The 20,004-nt window shown below is 40.3% G+C and overlaps 1 protein-coding gene across 1 annotated transcript in view; it reads left to right on the top strand.

Moving 5' to 3' along the window:
- The first annotated feature begins 10,939 nt into the window (after positions 1–10,939).
- snd1 (staphylococcal nuclease and tudor domain containing 1) overlaps positions 10,940–20,004 on the top strand; it is a 164,854-nt gene continuing 155,789 nt past the window's right edge. The window contains exons 1-4 of the mRNA XM_055054667.1: positions 10,940–11,150; positions 14,232–14,381; positions 15,105–15,225; positions 15,333–15,414. Of these exons, the coding sequence (XP_054910642.1) occupies positions 11,076–11,150; positions 14,232–14,381; positions 15,105–15,225; positions 15,333–15,414 (428 nt within the window). The 5' untranslated portion in view covers positions 10,940–11,075. The remainder of the gene's footprint in view (positions 11,151–14,231; positions 14,382–15,104; positions 15,226–15,332; positions 15,415–20,004) is intronic.

The raw sequence follows: 20,004 nt of genomic DNA, 5'->3' as shown, positions 1-20,004 counted from the left end.
AATAATGCAGGTCTAAAAATGCTACTTATTAGCGATTATTAAAGCAGCGACACATTTTCTTGTGCGTAAATTGTTCCCTCCCTTCAGCAGTACCGGATGGGAGTTTTTTTTGCCTTTAGTGGCGCAGCCATCTTTTGCGATTCAAAGAAATATTTCAGATGTTTGTATCGTGTATTAAACATGTACATGTGAGCATGTTGGGGCTCAACTTGGTTCCAAAGCGTTTGCAAGAGAGAAAATTCTTGCCGCGTAAAAAGATCACCAAAAGCTCTCCGTTGCGCACCGCGCGACGGCTTTGTTTCCTTCTCCGGGTTTCATGAACGCGAGTGTAGCGTAGTTAATCCTGCGTTGTGTCTTTTTGAGGCAAGAAAAGCCAAACAACAGCTGATGTGCAGATGATTTTAATGCACCTGCATTCAAATGGCAGAAAATAGTATCAATCAGAACAGTGTACTTTTCAGTCCCGCACAGCGCCTTCTCCCACGGAATCCGAACAGAAAGAGCGCGACCGAGAGTGGGGAAAACCTTTCACAGCCCGCTGGATTACAATGGATCTGTCGTCCTTTCAAAATAAAGCTGCCGGTGCTCAGAATTTCCCATCGGAACACCCTCCCACTTAACAATCTAGTGTAACAACATCACATCGCTACATTCACCCCCACTGTTTTACACTAGATTGTGGGCATGCTACCCAAATAAAACAAACTAAACAAAATAAAACAACACAAAAAATATATACATATAACCAGTCAAGAGAAAAAAAAAAAATAAATAAATACCAATCCGGCCACACCAATACATGTAACCCAAGTGTACCCTCCATACAAGACCAAACTGGCCGACCAGCAAAGAGCTATTCAATGAAGAATTAGGAGAGATGAGGGTTAGCTAAGTCCCCACCTCACCATAGAAGACGTGCCACTTACACATCCATCACAGAGTACACCCAAAATTACCCCAAAGTGTCCAAAGCATTGGACAACCCAAATAAAAGTACGACCAGACCCCCAGTGTAAGAAGTCCCAATAAAAAAATAAACACAATAACACAATAAATGGTCCCTGAAGGATCTATGACAAAATTTTAACTCTTTGTGTGGACATTGTCTGAATCAACCTGTTAACAGGTTTGATAAGTCTACCCAATCTCGTCCGTATCCCTTCCCCTTGAACAACCGAAGGGATCCCAGAGGGTACAACTGTAACGACTGTGTCACATCCAGACACATGTGTGCCACTAACGGCTGTGTTTGAACCTATCGTGGTACCTGGATGTAAGCTCATGCTCACAGAGTTTGACAGCCGATCACTATTGTTATCCTCAAAGTGTGAATTCCTCGACCCATGATCCACCCCATCCACGACGCTTCTATCATCCCCACAGGCAGACATGATCCCTCCACCCTGAACACTATCGTTATTCCCTCCAATCGCTTCAGATTCACTAGCTACCGTTACTTCCCTGGCAGTCCGCACCACACTAGACTCTGGGAGGGAGGAAACCCAGCGAGCTGTCCGAGCATCACTGTTCCGCTCACCTGGAACCACATCATCTGACAACCCACCTTCTGAAGCTGTGTTCGACAAAGAAACCTGAGACACAGAGTCATCCCATGATGGCAAAGGCAAGAAGTTTACAGGCATGATCAGATTCCTATGAACTGTCCTAACTCGTCCCGTAACAGGATGACGGATAACATAGGTGTTCAGTTCACTGTTTTTATGGACCACAATGTAAACTGTATCCTTCCAACGATCAGCCAGTTTCCTCTTCCCCCGTTTCCCTTGTTAGCCATCAAAACTCTGTCTCCCTTCTCCAAAGAATGTCCCTTAATCTTCGGTTATACACCTCAGCTTGTCTCAGTTGCTGCTTCTCAGCATGCTGCTGAGCCAAAGTCATTGCTTCCTTGAGGTCTGTGCCCAGTGACTGAACATATTTGTCAATGTCAGTAGTCTCTCCATCTAGGAGAACGCTTCCAAACATCACATCAACAGGTAACCTCGGAGTTCGCCCGAACATTAAAAAGAAGGGTGGAAACCCCGTTGTTTCATGTACCGTGCAATTATAGGCAAAGGTCAGTGTGTTCAGCATCTGAGGCCATTTTTCCTTTGCCCGGGGAGGCAAAGCACGGATCATGCTACCCAGAGTGCGATTTAGGCGTTCAGCCTGGCCATTTCCCGCAGGATGGTAAGGGGTCGTATGGCTCTTACGAACACCGGCCATCTGGAGTAGCTCGGCAATGAGGGAACTCTCGAAATTAGCCCCTCTGTCAGAGTGGATACAAGCTGGAAATCCGTATATGGAAAAAAAATTGTTCCATAACACGCGAGCGACTGACTTGGCCGATTGATTTGGACATGGGTAAGCACATGCGAGCCTGGTAAAATGGTCTGTCACCACTAAAACATCGATGGACTTGTTATTGCCATCCTCCGCCGACCAGAAGTCAATACAAACCAATTCAAGTGGTGCTGATGTGACAACGGAAACAAGTGGAGCCCTGGCCTCAGGTTCGGGTGCTTTGCTCAAAACACATCTCTTGCAATGACTCACATATTCTTTGACATCGTGTTCCATTGTATTCCAGTAAAATCGTTGTCTGGCCAGCCACAATGTGCGCTGCTGACCTTGATGGCCTGCATCATCATGCACCCCTTTTAACACTTGACTTCTCAAAGCAACTGGAACCACATATTGAAACCTTTTCTTCTTGCTCACCACATGTTTAGAAACTCTGTACAACACGCCCAGCCGGGTCGTGAGTTTACCCCACTGTCGCAATGTACGGTTTGTCTCCCGCGATTCATGAATGCGCTCACGTCTGGATGGTTGACTCCCCCTGTTCACATAAAAGGAAACCCGGCTGACCACAGGATCCTGACACTGCTTATCATACAACTCCTCATGCGTGAGGACAGGCAATGGGCTCTGCCCCACTGGTAACAGTTCCTCGAGCTGTTGGGTGTAACAGGTCGCTCTCATTTTCGCACCTTCACTCCAACATTGGTGAGACTTGAATAAGGCTGACACCTCATCACAAGAAATTCTCCCACCATTGTCCTTAATATCCAAGCTGTCAATGACAGAGCCCTGAATTGAAGAAGTGAGTTTGGGTTTCTCATCCATAGACTCTTCCCGCGAAAGGCGAAACATGTTCTGAACATCCTCCACAAACAAACCTCTGGCCTCCTCCAACAGAGTGTCATATGGAATCCTTGTCAAACGGTGCATCACTTTGTGCTGAGCAAATGGTTCCCTGCTCAATGCATCCGCCACCACGTTTCGCGGCCCTGGAATATACTGAATGTCAAAATCAAAGGGGGCCAGTTGGCCACCCATCTCTGTTCGCAAGCGTCCAACCTCGGCTTGGTAAGAATGTATTTCAGAGGATTGTTGTCAGTCCAAACAGTAAATTTATGTCCACGCAGCCAATGACTAAACTTATCATGAATCGCCCATTTCATGGCAAGAAACTCCAGCCTATGAGCTGGGTATTTGGACTGAGCATGATTCAAGGACTTACTAGCAAAGGCAACAGGCCTGGCAATATTGTGGCCATCTTGTACCTGCGACAGCACAGCTCCTAATCCGGAAGATGATGCATCAACAGAGAGCAGAAATGGCTTTGTAAAGTCCGGGTGGGCAAGAAGAACCTGCTCCGTCAGGGCAGCTTTCAAAGCCCTAAATGCCTCCCTACACTCGGGGGTCCAGTCAGCCGCGACAAACTTGCGCGACAAAGCTTGCTTCTTTCGGCCTTTTCCCCTCCGTGGTTTGGTAGTCCCTGTAGTCAGTTGGAACAAAGGCTTGGCAACCACAGAGCAGTTCTCAATGTAGTGTTGATAATACACCACCATTCCAAGAAAAGAGCGAATCTTTTTAGGAGATGGTGTGGTGCCATCAGGTTCCATAAGATCCGCTTCTGACACACCTATGATTGCTTGCACTTTATCAGGGTCTGTTGCAATTCCATCTCTTGTAACAATGTGACCCAAGAACTTCACTGACTTTCTCAAAAACTGACACTTGGATGGGGACAGCTTTAGGTTGTGTTCCCTTAACCGCTGGAACACCATCTCAAGTCTCTGCAGGCTTTCCTCCTCAGACTTGCCAAAAACCAGCAGATCATCCAGGTAACAAAGAAGGCTCAAAAAGTTCTGGTCACCAAAAATGGTGAGCATCATTCGCATAAAAGTAGCCGGCTGTTACACAGACCCTGTGGCATGCGGTTATACTCATGCAATCCGAGAGGAGAGGAGAAAGCAGTGTATTTCTTATCATCCTCATGAAGAGGGACATTGTAATATCCCGAAGTCAAGTCCATTGAGTTAAAGAATGCATTACCTCCCAAAGCTGCAAGAATGTCAGCTTGATGTGGTAACGGGTGTGCGTCTTTCACTGTACGAGCGTTCAACCATCTGAAGTCCGTACAGAGCCTCAAGTCACCATTTTTCTTCCAGCAAAGAACAAGTGGAGAAGCATACTCACTGCTCGACTTCCTGATAATTTCACGCTCTTCCATATCATCTAAAGTCTCTCTCAACTTTTGGTAGTGAGCAGGAGAAAGCCTACGATAAGGCAGACGAAAAGGGCGTTCATCGGTAAGCCTGATGCGATGGCAGAATTCAGCAGCTTTGCCACAGTCCAAGTGATGTCTTGAAAACACATCTTCATACTTCACAACTAAGTCAGTCAGCTTCTCCCTCCAGTGTTCGGAAACTTCACAGGCACCAATGGACAGATCCTGCAGCCCCACATCAGCCAACTTGCCAGATCCACCTGTTGTATTGACACTGCAACTTGACTCGGCTGTAAGGCTGCCATGAGAGCTGCCTGCCCTACCCACATTCTGATGTACTCTCACCTCCGAACCACCATCAAAATCCTCCAAAGCAATGCATGGATACACATCAGCTACCTTAGCGTTCCTTCTCAACACAACTGGAGCCATAGTAGGATTGATGATCTTCACAGGAAGCCACCCACCTCCCCAAAGTGGAGTAACCACTCTACCGACCATCACACTGCGGTTCACACAGCGTGAAGTGCTCGGTTCAACAACAACAGTACTCCCCACAGAGAGTTCAGTCTTAGGTGGGAGGCGGCCCCACACCACATGCTCACTCATAGGTTCAAGAGTCACGGCTTTCTTCAATTTGACAGTCCCGACTTTTTCCGGAATTTCCTCCCCTCTCCACCTTTCAAGATTGGCCAAAAATCTGACAAACTGGCTATTTTCATCCAAACAGCCAGAATCCGGTTTACTCAAAATCCGCCAATAGGTCTCATCAGACTTAAACTGTTTTATGAGCGGTTTCATCACATTTGTGCCAACAATGAGCTCATCGGCCTGACCATCAACCACCAAAACTGGAACAACATAGTCAAACCCAAACAGATTAAGTTTCAGTTCACAGATGCCCACCGGGACAGTCTGTTTGCCACCGCACCAACAAGAATAATGTTAGTGGAGGGATTACATCTCCCATCATCGCTCCCGCTTCACGTAGCTGAGGGATCATGTCCGCACGTACGGATGTAGCCATAGACCCGCTATCCAACATCCCCGCAGCTCAATCTTGTTGCCAACTAGCACTGTAGTGAAAAACAGGCTGTCACTGATAGGAAGTTTTGCCACATTTTGGAAAATGACAGTGTGATCATTAGATACTGTGTCACAAGCCATCATGTACACAGTCTGAATGTCATCATCAAAATTGGAGGAAACACCACAGAGGCCCACACCATCCCCCGCTAAATGAGGGCCATCTAGTTTTCCTGAGTTGAACCAGTCTGTCTCTGACTGATCGTGTGCATTTGAGGTGTCTGAGTTTGAGTACAGTGAACACTGATATGCTCTGGAGAGAAACATCGAAAGCATAATCTATGCATCCTACAATGTGACCTAGTGTCATGTTGCAGGTTGCCACAAACCTGGCATTTCTGTGAGCGTCTAGAGATCTGCTTGTTGGGTCTGTTGCTGATAGCCTGCGTGTTACTGATAAGAGCAGTCTCCAGCAGACTTAAGACCCTGTCCATGGTGGTGTTTTCAATGGCTGTTTTGGAACAATCTGGCTCTGGGACACATCTAGAAGTGGGCAACACAGCTTGTTCATTGACAGCCACCCCCTCATGTGAAAGCTCGGCAACCGCCACTTTCTGTGTCCCACGGCTTCGAACAACCATGCGGTCTCTCAAATACCCATCCAAATGGTTTTGGACTTCACTCGCCGTCCAGTTGCGAGAAGGCTTAGTTTTAAAAACCAGCGCCAGCTCTTTGTCAGGACAATGGCGAATGAACATGAGCACCAGGTGCGAACTGAGGTCAGTCATCAATTCCCCCTTACTGGCCAAGCACCGTTCAGCAACCTCAGCGGCTTTATTAAGCCGTATCCAATAATCAAGAGGTCCCTCGTTTGTGTATGGTGTGCTAGCATAAAAGTCAGCTAAAGGTAGATCTGAATGAATAGTGTCACCAAAATGTTGCCTGAGGATGCTAAAGATAACAGAAACATCAGTAACATTTGCATTACTACGCATCCAAACTTTAGTGACATCTCTTGCCCTCCCCATCAATCTGTTCATGACCACTCCTACCTGTTCAGCGTCTGTGGAGGTTTTCTGTCTAAGGTATGCCTGCATGAGATCTTCCCACTCAAAAACAGAACATTTATCAGATTTGTCACCCCTGAAATAGGGTGGAACATCAACATCAGAGCGTAACACCAGATTAAGTTTTGATGCATCAATAACAGTAGTACCACCTTGAAATGACTGTGAAGTGTTCTTGTAGTGTTCCGGGGTTGAGACAGGTGGAGGCTCCGAATCAGCATTCTGCATCAAGGACATTTTGATAGACTCTCCTATCTCTGACCCAATGGACCTGATTAGATCAGTTAATTGAGCTGAGGTCGCTTCTCCATCGGGTGGAAACACTTGGGCGGATGGAGGAATCACTGGGCTCAAGCCCGGAGTGAAACTTAAAGTCTGACAAGGCAGGTCATCAAGCCTCTTTTGCCTCCCAGACCCAGAAAATTTCGAACCCAAAATCCCTGGGTTTCCTGGAGTAGACTGCATAGCAGCTGCCAGCTGCAAGACTCCTCTCCCTCTGCCAATAGGTAACGTTCCATGACTAGGAGTTGATATGTTATTCACATTCTGACCCTCCATGAGGAGACCTTACTGTTGCCCTTTATGGGAATTAGGAATGAACACGCCCAGTGTAAAAACCCGGAAAAACAATGGAAAATCCCAACCAATAGTGTCTGAGGAACTCCACGCCGACAGTGTCTCCAAGGTGCGGATGGATCCAGAAGGCGTCGTCCAACAACACCGGTGGTCGGCTCCAGCTGACCAAACGACGGGTCACGGCACCAGTTTTGTAGCGTAGTTAATCCTGCGTTGTGTCTTTTTGAGCCAAGAAAAGCCAAACAACAGCTGATGTGCAGATGATTTTAATGCACCTGCATTCAAATGGCAGAAAATAGTATCAATCAGAACAGTGTACTTTTCAGTCCCGCACAGCGCCTTCTCCCACGGAATCCGAACAGAAAGAGCGCGACCGAGAGTGTGGGAAAACCTTTCACAGCCCGCTGGATTACAATGGATCTGTCGTCCTTTCAAAATAAAGCTGCCGGTGCTCAGAATTTCCCATCGGAACACCCTCCCACTTAACAATCTAGTGTAACAACATCACATCGCTACACGAGTCATTCCTAAGAATTCTGGTGTTTCCCATTTTTTCAGTCCCTCCTGTAGGAAACGTTGCATAATTTTAATAGACTATTAAAAACTTTCACTACTAATAAATATTCAGATGTACCATCACCTTGTCCAAAACCACCGAAAAGCCAAAAAGTGCATAATTACTATTTCATGACACCTCGATTAGTTTAGTTTCATAGCATAAATGAACACTTCATAAATTCAAATTATATATGTCAAACGCGTCCCTTGTTATTTCGCTCGAATAGCGTAGAAACATTTCCAAAGTTTTTATTTATTTATTTTTTAACCAGTAACATTTTTTGATGAGTGGACTTTTTTCGAGCTCTAAATGCGTTCGTTAAGTTCCATCCTAAAAATAATTATTTTGAACAGATTAAAATTTAAAAAATGAAGTACGTCTCCCATTTGAGCCTTGTAATCTTGAAAAGAGAACAGAAAAAAAAGTTATGCTGGACCGAGGTGGCTGTGTCTGCTGCATTTCAAAACTTTAACTGTCGTTACAAAGTTTGAACGAAAAACACAAATCAAATAAAAATGTTGAACAAAACGAGATGCAGACATTCCGTTGTTGTCGCTTGTTCCCAAGTTTCTTTTTTCCAAAGTGAACTTTTTTTTTTAATGTCTTCTTCCTATTACATCTGGTGTTAAAACTAACAAAGTGTTTAAGGAAAAAAAAAAAACACTAAACCGGCTGTTAAACATAGTGGTGGTCATGTTATGACGTGGGGCTTCTAGATGTTAAGGACTCCAGCGAGTCCTGACCTCATCAGTTTTAATTTAAATAAATAAAAGTTGTAGAATGGCCTAATTAAAGTCGGAATTTAAATCCGATTGAGATGCGGTGGCATGAACGTAAACAGTCTTTTCTAATCTGTACAGAAGATTTGAGAATTATCACAAAGTGTTAGTACAAGCTAATTAGTAGATTTAGTGGATAATTAATTTTTTTGCATAGGACCAGGTTTGTTTGGGAAGCTTTGTTTCCCTCTGAATGTACATTTAACCCTCTTAATAAAGAGATTAAAAAAATTATCTGTTTGCCTTCAGAAGGATTATCCTTCATATTGAAATTAGATTTAGTCACTTGAAACAGAGTGATAAAACATGGACTGTCATTCAGGTTACATGTGTTTCAAGAATGTTACATGTATAAGCAGAACATTTGAAACCACCAGTGGAATGAATGGCACATCATAACAAAGATTTTTTTTAAACTTTACTTTCTTATACTATTTTTAATTCAATCGAACTTTGCATCATTTCAAAAACTATTGCTATTTGTTTCTTTTCACATTTCAATTTAATCGTCAGGACAAAAAAACATCTTCCATGAGTGCTTTGTAATCCCAGTGAATTTGCTCTTGCTTATTTGCATATAGGCTATTGCTGCCCCCATGTTGTGAAAAGTGCGGAAACAGGTCACAATCCAAAACCTCCACTCCTTGTTTCTGCATGAATCTTAGTTGAATGTACTTGACCATATACTTTTCTTGTTTAAGTGCCATACAATGTGTAGGAGATATTGCCCTCAGAAAACATAGCCAAATGCCATCAGTGGATCTTAAAACAGTGTGTATTTACACAGTGGATGTGATATTACTCAGTCTAGGTGCAGTTAGTGTTACAGAAAGTGCTTTTGAAAACATCATGCGATACTTGGCTTAAACCAACTTTTTTTATGATGCAATTTTTTTAAACAGACTCATACATTATTATTGTGAAGACAAAAAAACTCCAGCAATTTCCTGTTTACGTTCAGCTCTCTTGTGCTATTGTGGTAGGTTTCTCTTCAGAAATGCATCTGATAATGTTTTTAACTCTACCATTGATGATTCAAATGCAAAAATGAAGAGAAATGTGCACCAGATGTTAAAACTTTTACCAATGTGACCTCTGTTAGGACTTTAGTTATGTGTGAAGAACCTTAAATTCTCTCCCCTTCCTTAGACAACAAACCCCCAAAAGAATAAAGAATTTAATCAATAAATATCCAAAAAATAAATTCTAAACTAATGCAACACTGAAACCAAAACAAACTAAAACTGAAACAGTAGCAGGCCAACCTGCACACAACAGAGAATAGAATTAGACTGATACTTTAAATAGCCAATTAATAATAAACAATAATAAATACTTCCATGCTGCATTTTGTAAACAAATTTTCTTTGGGAATTAAATTGATTAGAACTTTTTGATCGCAAGGTCAAAAATATGTGGTGGGGGGGGAATGCAATTTAAGAATAATCAATTATAATTTGTTTATTTGGCATCTTTTATTATCAAGTGAACTTTTGCATGTCTTTTTCTAATAAGCAACTGCATAATAAGCATAACAACATCACCTTCCTGTCCTCTGTCACCATATGCTTTCTGAGTTGGGCTTGTTGCAAAGTCAGTACCCGTGTGTCACGAGACAGGTCGATTTTTACCAGTTGATATGTAATAAAATTATTTGCATCTTATGTATGTTTGAATCTATCTATGTAATTGTACTGACTTGATTACATATTTCTGTACATATTATGGATGCATTTCTCTTGTAAAACGTCATGACATTTGTTGTGAAGTGGCACAAATAAATTTAAATTGACTTAATAACATGTGGCTGTCCTCATTCTTGTTATATTTGTGTTCTATAATAACCAGTCGTCTTGTACTGCTCGGACACTTTTGTTAAAGCATCTTTTTAAGTTTCTCACAGGTATGGCAGGAAAACTCACTTCTTCTTTACATTTCTTCACATTTATGCATTGACTTAAACTCGTGATTGCCACCTAGTGGACATAAGCATAATGCATTCAATCGTCACATCCTTTAAAACGAATTGCAGTAATATATTTTGTGCTGCCTGATAAAATGTTATATAAAACGAAACAAATATTGGCAACCTTTTATTAATTCGGCAAATATAAGTCCCACATAAAGAAATAATTATCATTGCATTCTTATAGGATTTCCTGTCAGATATTGCTGATGCATCATGTGCTACTTTCCAAGAGTAAAGTTTTTCTTTAGAAGCGAATTTATTCCCGGACCCTTGGAAGAGAGCACTATCTGGGTATCACAATGCTGACGTGTCGTAGCTCTTGCCCCGGATGTCCTTATTTCAATTTGCTTACGCGGTTTAGGACGCTCTCCATTCGCTCCCATTCATCGCTCCCCCTTCGACCCGGAAAAGCTTTCGGCCAGTGTGTACAGGCATGGCAAAGTGTGTTTCCGGTATAAAGTGAGTGTAGCTCTGTGTACTGCCTTTTTCTCCTGGCTCTCAACAGATCAGCCTCTCATTTCAGAATCCCCGCTCCCTCACCCGGTTCTCAATCTAACAAGCAGCGTATCTCATCTCGGTGGACATGGCATCTGTTTCGGGTCCCGCTCAGACAGCCCCTGTTCCGGCGTCTCCTTTGCAAAGAGGAATAGTGAAAATGGTATGAATCCCAGCATGTGAAAATGAGAGCTCACTGGGGAAACAGCTAGTTAGCTTTGTTAACTGATGGCTAATGGAGATTGAAACTGCGACTGGTTGTCTTGTACTTTAATATAGTAAGCCACATGACTCAACGAAAACAATTTTAAGTTAACTTCCAGTGTTGTCATTATTCCAATAGGAGATGTCAAGCTCATTCAGTTTATTTGGCTGCAGCTGAAAGCCGGCTAACGTTAGCTAGCTTGCTGCTAAATTACCAGTAGGGGAAACTGAGGTTAGCACGTTTGTCTGGATATTTCAATGTAAGTGAGGAAACCACTTTCTTTGTCAGACTTGAAAATATGATCGCTGTAAAATATCATTTTAGCGGTTAAATTTGCTGTAGTCAACAGCCAAGCCTGAGCCAGTAGATGTTGGAGAAGTTGTTGACAGATGTCAAGTTTCCCAGCTAAAGGATGGCTAACTGTTAGCTAATTAGCATTTACTGTACAACACCTGTAAAGTTAAGCGAAAGCTGTTTGTACTGTCTGTAATTTCGGCGTCAGATTTATGCTCAGCACTAGCCGCAACAAAAGTAATTTTTTTTGTTGCTATTTGGCAACATGCACATTTTGTCAACGAGCCTACAAGCGAACTTGAGTATTGAGATCATTTCGCTGTCGTCCCTCAGTTTTATCCCAGAAACTCCAATAACACAGGTCTCTGCGGTTAAATGGGATTTATTTTCTTTCTTTCTATTTTTTTATATGCATTTCTTCGTTGACTTGTGGTGCGCTGATAAGTTTGCTTTTTTCCATTCAGGGCAGCAGAGAACATTCTCTCAGAGCTGGTCCAAACCAGCCAGGGGAAACTGACACGTAGCTCCAACTTTCTTGCCCCCTGTAATCTCTCATTCGGCGTGGTTTTTGTGTGGGCTGGGTCCTCTCTCATTCATGTTTCAGTATCGAGATGAAAATTTTACTCTCCTCAAGCAAACATAACCTCACACAACGATTTTTTTTCCTCCCCTCAAATTTGGGTTTGCATAGAGAGACCCACAGCTTTCTGCCTGAGACATTCAAAATTCATGAGAGGAATTAAATCAAATATTTTCTTGTACTTTAAGGCATCAGCTGGTATAAGAGACTCGGCATGTTATCCTGGAGTGAAGATATTATGGTTGTGTACAATAATGACTCGAAAACATTGAGCAAAAGAAGCAAACATGACCTAATTGCTGCTGTTCGAAACAATAACAAACAACAAATGTTTCACAATTCTGATCATATAGTATATTGATTTAGTCATAATGTGACCTAACATATTTTAACATTAGTACATAGACTTATAGAAACTGGAATGATTCACAAATAAGTTGTGAATTATTGAGTGGTCAATCTTTTTGCCATTTTGCGGCTTACAGATAAAATAAGTATCTCATAGTGTTATCAACTAGTAAGGTTGATTTAGGAGATAACACTTACGTCTTTTTTACTGTTCAGTTATCTTTTTGTCAAAGAGCCAATTTGTGTACCAGTTTTCTTTCAGCTTACTTTTTGTTTAGTTTTGTTACTTAAAATTAATTCTGTTCACCTTAAAACAATTAAATGACTTAAATGATACCTTGTTGCAGCATCATGAAAACAAAAATTCTGCTTTAATTTTTTGCCCATTTTACATTGCAACCAGTGAATCCAGAGTTCAGAGCCAAACCAGCAGCGAGACTTGATGATGATGGCATTTTTTGTGGTAGTTGATTTGGTGGCAGTATATTTTTCTCTGACACTTTTCCCGATTTAGATTTCATTTTATTTAGAAAAATATAATGAGTCAGCAAAGAACCCGGACAGAATTATTGAGTGGTGACACATCAGGTTTATTATGTCACAATCTCCAGATAATGCGAAATGTAAAATTCCTGAGATTCCTTTCCAAATAATACCCAGGCTGATATTTAGCAGAATCTCAGAAGACATTCTGACCTCATCTGCCAGATAATGATTTACATCAGCCATGTCCATGTTGGAGCTGAATCCGAGTAAGAAAACAATTTCTGTGTCGGCTTATATGCTGCATCAAATGGAGTGTAAATTCGGCTTTAAGAAAAAAGCTGTTATTTACTAAAACAAAAACGAATCATTTCTGTTGTCTTGCACATCAAGTCATGTTAGTGCATGTTGTTTTGACAGCTCTTCACAGCATTAGTTGTGTATAAATAAAAGCACATTTGTCTCAATGGAAATGTAATTATGCAGCTCATTCATAAAATGAATGTCGTCTACCGAAAATTTTCCAAGCTGTGGACTTTTTTTTTCTTTTTTTCTTGTATTACAACAACTTAGGCTTTAGAAGTTTTTTTATTATATACCTCTAAGAATTTAATTGCTGACGTTTTGCTGACACTGTGTTAAGAAAATAGCATCCCTTTGAAATTGGAGAAGAGTCTGTTCGTTTTTCTTTCCGTTGTTCATGGCTCATCATATTGCAGAAATTACAGCCACAGCTCTTCTGTACTCCAGAGTCGTCAGACAGTTGGTGATGAACAGCGGTGATTTGATGAGTTTATCTAGCTAACATCTTAGATCAACAACAGCCAGGGATGCTCCCTGCAGACACGGCAGAGTTTGCAGATAAAGTGTTTGCTCAGTTTCATGTAAATGCCACAGTTGTCAAACTGAAGTCTATGCTGTCTTTTTTTTTTTTTTTTTTTGTATTCAGCTACATTATCACATGGCATAATCTAAGCCTGGCATTTGAATGATACACTGTCACCATGGCTACGTGTCAAATGATGTTTCTTCCTCTGTAAAAGTTAAATCTTTTAGATTGTCATATTTCACATTTTGTTGCACTAATATTTGTAAGTTGAGATGTAATTTGCATCTACACTGCTAAAATTCATTTAGCATAATTTAAAAAATTGTTTTACAATTTTTTTTAGTTTTTTTTTTTGCCTTATCCAATGTAAATGAAAGTATCCAGTAATGTCAGTAATTCTTGCTGCTTTTGTTTTATCCCATCAAATAATTTTTTTTAATAGCTGAAATTATTTAGCTGCACTGCTGATTTTTCTTCTCTCTGCTTGTTTTCATTTGTTGTCCAGGTCTTGTCAGGATGTGCTATCATTGTTCGGGGCCAGCCTCGAGGTGGTCCGCCCCCAGAGCGCCAGATCAATCTCAGCAACATCCGAGCGGGGGCCATAGCCCGCCGAGCAGCCCAAGGCCAACCCGACACCAAGGACATCCCTGACGAGGTAAACCGATTTATTCCTGTGATTTATTATTTAAATTGGCCTTACGTTGCAATGGCAGAGCATTTATAATGCAGAGCAATGGAAAAGTATTTAAACATTCTTGATCTTCTTCTTCTTTTTTTTTTTTTTCTTTACAACCACTAACTTGAGTATATTTTACCTTTGTGTACACATTCATGTGGATTGATGAGAAGAGTGAAAGAGACATCAGGCTGTTTGTGACAAAAAGGGTCTGCAGTTGTGTAATACAATTTTACCTTTTGAAATGGTAGAAAATAAGTTATGTAAATGGCTATCAAAGACACTTGAGTTAAAGTGCAATTTATACCTTGAAAGCTAAATTAAGTTTTACTTACTTTTAATCACTCATTCAAATAATAACTGCTTTGCACATTATGTTTTAATAATCTACTCACCACACGGATCAGAGCTTTTTAGATGTGGGAGTTTTGCATTAATGCCAGCGTTAAGGTCAGGTCCTGACCATGACCTTTTAAATTTATTTTTTTTTACTTGCAGTGCACTTTGTACTTGGAAGGAATAACAATAGATGTTGTTTGAGAGAGAGAGAAAAAGTATTGCAATGTGATACATTAACATGAGCACTTACTGCAGTTAGAAAATACTGCAACACCCTTCTTGCTTTTGAACAAAAAAGTTTTCTTACTTGTCTAGGCAGTGCCTTATTAGATTTCACTTTCTTATGTTTACTGTTCTTTTTAGCCCTGGGCCTTCCAAGCCAGAGAGTTTCTCAGGAAGAAGTTAATTGGCAAAGAAGTGTGCTTCACTGTGGAAATCAAGACTGCCATAGGCCGGGAGTACGGCATGGTCTACCTGGGCAAAGGTGCACTTGATGTTCATTTTGCACTATTTTTTTTCTGAGAGTAAAATCATGTTAACAGTACATAATTTTTTCCTTGTTTACTAAACATTTATCCATTTTTGCCATAGATACAACAGGTGAAAACATCGCTGAGTCTTTGGTGAATGAAGGTCTCGCAACAGTCCGAAGGGAAGGAATCAGAGGAAACAAGTAAGACTGTTGAGGATAAAATATTAAAGATGTTGGTAATCTGTGGAACCCCAACAAGCAATATTTAGTTTATTTTACTTTTGATGTTAATTTACAAGCATGAAATTTCAAATGGAGGAATTTTGTTGGTAGCTCTGCTGGAGAAGGGCGATTGTCGCTTCATCCCACAAGTTCCGTCGGAAATTAATGGAGGGAGAGTAATGTCACTTTCTGTTTGTCGATCCCATAACCATTAAAATCCATCTCGACATCCCTAAGAGGCAGTAAATATTACTGCAAGCAGTCATCATTGAACTTGAGTTTATAGTACATTCACAAACACACACAGTCTAAAAAACTTTTAACTGATTTTATAAGCAACCATTTGTCTAGAACGAAAGGTTATGGTTCTTTAATCTTTTTTATAAAGGTATCTTAAAATATTTCTTTAAAAAAATTATCACGACAAGACAAAATATTAATATCAAAGTTATTACAATAATACTGGTTTCATATGTTCGACATATAAAAACTGAACATTGAAATTGAACTTTGTTCAATCTAGGCACTGCAATCTAGCATGTGCTAGATTCTGGCACATGCTGTCTTTGTTACTGAGCTCCAAATACTTACCTTGTCTAATGTAGTGTAGTCAAACACATAGCACTTAATCACCTTGTGCTTTTAAGACTTATTTTTTATGACTGCAGACATTTAGCTCCTTTAATCTTTTTAAATAAAGGCATTTAAAAGCTCTATTTTGCTTTTAAGTGTGCTATGGATAGTGATTATTTAGCACTTTGTGTTTATACCATTTTAAAGATTTATATTAATGTCTTTTTCATGAACACATCCAGGATTGTGATTTATTTAGTATTTTACACTTGTATTGACCTAACTGGCTGATAAATCTAAAACTTTATCAGCAAAATCATATTGTTGCATCACAATTCACTTGTGGAATACACTAGTATTGAGGCCTTAATCATATACTTTAAGCAAGACTTTATTGTATCCCTTAAAGCTTTAACTTCTGCAACGATTTATGTAACAAATAAAGGAAATCACTTCTGGCAGCAGGATGTAAGCTTGTATTTCCTGAAGCTTAAGGCAGAATAACCTTGCAGAATCTGTTGGGAGAAGTACTTAAGTCCTCAATTGGCTGACTGAATTTAGATGGAGCCTTAGTATCCCAGATGGTGGCAGCATGCTCCTACTGCTATAATGATATCCCTCAGAAACCTTTTTTTCTGCCACATTGCCCCAATGCACTAATCCTATAAATACACACCCCATGCTATATGACAAAGTACTGTATGTCTCCCCCAGTGGCGGTATTTGCACACGACACACATTACAAGCAATTTGACTCATGCTGCTGCATTTGTGTCTTCCAACATGAACAGAGATGATGTGAACATTTTGCCCCTAATGAAGCATTTCAAGCAGCCTGTCCAATGGCCCATAACAAGCACTAATGTAAATGATGCTTTAAGTGTAAGCTGGCATCATTTGGCCAAAGGGGAGACCCATTACTCAGTGAAGACTTAGGGCCTTTGTTTTCCCTCAGTGCATTTTCCTCCAATATCATTACTCCTCGTGACTTGCTACGTTGATCACACTAACTGTGATGTGGTGATAATTATGGAGGTGATGATAATGGTGATGGCTTCGGACAGTGCAGTTAAACATGTGCTTAGAGGCCGGCTGCTGCCTAGTAACACGGCCAAGCAATTTGCCTGGCAAATTGCCGAGGGGATTGTACACGACTTTGTATTTACAGATTTACATTGATGCACTTTACGTCGTCTTTAGCTTTGAGACGTAACACTTTAGAACAAAGGTTATGCCAATTAAAATATTCACACTGATCAGATAAGGTTAATGTGTATTACTTTAGCTTACCTTGTGAGTCTTAAATCAGGTGTGAACCTGATTTAAGACTCACAAGGTTCACTCCTCTCATCTCGTCTTGATCACTGCCCTAACACTCTCTGACTTTGGTTGCTATGGTAACGTTTACATATTCCTTCAAAATAAGATACAGAATTTACTTTTGTGAAATTTTAACTCACAATAACGACTAATGGGAGCCCTGGGCTTGTTTCTCTGCAACGAGAAGATCCCAAAGTGTTGCTTATGCACAGGATGCATTGAGACTACTGACTTTAGTCAAAAGCAGTTTCTGTTGTATCTGTGTACATATATTTATCACTTCAGCCAAATGCCAACACTTAAAAGTATTAAGCCAATCTCTGAAGCAGGTCATACCAGAACAATCCAAGAATGAGTGATAATGAGTAGGTTTCACAGATCATTTATCTATTAAGGATTAATAGACTGCTATTTTCAAAAAGTTCAAAGTAAATAATGCATTCAGTTTAAAAATGACTGTGGGATTTATAAGATGAATTTCTGGCATACAATTGATCCATCTTGGATCTAAAATATCCAAGCCTGTCGCAGTAAGCAATTAATCACATAAATAGAAATGAGCACAATAATTTTCGTTCTGATAGCTGATAGGGCAATTTTGTTTACAGCGACTTCCCAATCCATTTCATTTATGATTTTTGTTGCACGTTTATTTCATTTGATTGATCTTTTTATGCTTGTGTTTTATTTTGGATCTTTAAAATGTCTTCCAATGTGGAATGTACTGTGCAAAATTAGAATTTATTAGTCTTTCACGGGGTGAACTTGCATTATTATACTATTATCAGTGTGTAAACTTGGAAAAGGTTTCAATTATTGTTCATTGCAATAATTATTTTGACAACTTACCATCGAGCTAAATTTGTTATCGTGACAGGCCTAACAACATCCGTAATGGCGTTCTTTGGAAAAGCTTGGCTTTTTAGTTTTGATCACTTCCTTTGACTGCTGACATTTCTAAAAGCCTTCAATCAATTTATTGAGTTTCCTTTGGGACCCAGAATGTTAATTTTAGATAAATTAAAACTCCAGGCATCAAGCTTGATTGGTTGGTTTATAGAGGCACCACACGCTGATGCATGAATGAGGTACATTACTGGGGCTACCAACTTTTACTTTACAGTCTCCCATTGCTCCTGTTTAACTAGAGCCCTGGAGGAGGAGGAGTTGGTGGTTATAAACACTGAGGGGCTGAAAAGCTTTCATTAGAGTCTCACTGTTCAATTACTCTGGAACTCTTATGCACAGTTTGGAGGGGAACATGGCTTCCTACAGCCTCCTTAAACAATACAAAAATAACAGGGAGCAGTAAAAATGTTTTATCTGAAGTGTGTTTGGTTGCACAAAGGAGCCATTCGGAGATGAATAATGTAGTCTATAGAAGGTTTAACTGGAAAGTATTTTTGCTTGGCCTTTGCTGGAATAGATTTGCTCTGTACTGCACCATCAGTTTGATTTGAGCCACTGTAGTGGAGGGAGTTGCTGACCCAGAAGCTAGTGTAGCTGTAAGAAGGGATGAGTTTACTGTCATCAGTCTCCACAGACAAGGTTATTAATTTTTATTTAAGAAATATGCTTTTGAATGCTCTACATCTATGCTAGGACTTTGCAAAATCCGCCTTTCTTCTTTCCTTTTTTTTTTATTTTTTAAAGCATTTGTGCTTTCTTTCAATATATCTTTTGGAGCTTTCTGTTCCTGTTTGGTGCTTTTAAATATTTAAGTAGCTTAGTTCTTACATAAAGTTTGACCATCACTGCCAAGTCAGCAGGAAACTGTCTCAGTTCAGTTCAAAGTTTGTTGTTAAATCATAGCAGTGCGCAAAATGAACTTGACTGTGTTTTGGGAAATTTGCCTAAAAGCACAGCATTGAAGTATTTTTCGGGTCCTGATGATTAAAAGACAAGAGGATTAACAATATTTGTATTCCTTACCTTATTCCCTATCCAATTGACTTAATTGGATAGGGATGGTATTTATTCACTCATCCATTAATTTGTCCATAATTTTTCCCTTTGTCCATCTTCAATCTGTCCATCAATTTGTCTTTTATTTTTCAATTCCTTCATTTAGCTTCAGTCTGTTCAACTGTGCATCCGTTTATTCTCATATTGTCCATCCATCATCATTTCATCCATTTGTGTCTTTCTGTTTATTGAGATGGACAGACTATGCATCTAGCCATTTGTCCATCGTTTTGTCTATTACTAATGCATCCATCTGTCCAATCATATTTTTATATTTACAAAGTTGTTCCTTAATCAATCTTTCAATTTATTTCTGTGATTTTGTCCATCTATCTATAATCAGTTTGTTTGCCCACGCATCCATTTCTCAGTCTGTTTGTTCATTTACCTCCCGTCTGTCCATCCATCTAAACCGAGAGCTCTGGGAAACTGAGTCTGAAAAAGTTCAACATGAATCATTCATTATAGCTAAACACTGGCAAACTATGGCTTTCAGACAACAAATGAAATATTATCAACGCATTCTTCGTCTTTACAATGCCAAACTGCTAAAACTATTGTGCAGCTTTTGCTGGTTGAAAAAGCAAAAGCCTGCTGGCCATTTAAAGTTGTGAATAATTAAAGCTTTACAAGAGCCCCGAAAAGGCATTAAGCTGCACAATTAAGGAAGCCAGCATGGAATTAATTGCGGTGTTTGCAGGAAGCCGCATT

Source organism: Poeciliopsis prolifica, unplaced genomic scaffold (assembly GCF_027474105.1).
Source record: "Poeciliopsis prolifica strain line A6 unplaced genomic scaffold, Auburn_PproV2 SCAFFOLD040, whole genome shotgun sequence".
Taxonomy (NCBI): domain Eukaryota; kingdom Metazoa; phylum Chordata; class Actinopteri; order Cyprinodontiformes; family Poeciliidae; genus Poeciliopsis; species Poeciliopsis prolifica.
The sequence above is the reverse complement of the archived record's forward strand: the minus strand, read 5'-3'. Positions and strand labels throughout refer to the sequence as shown.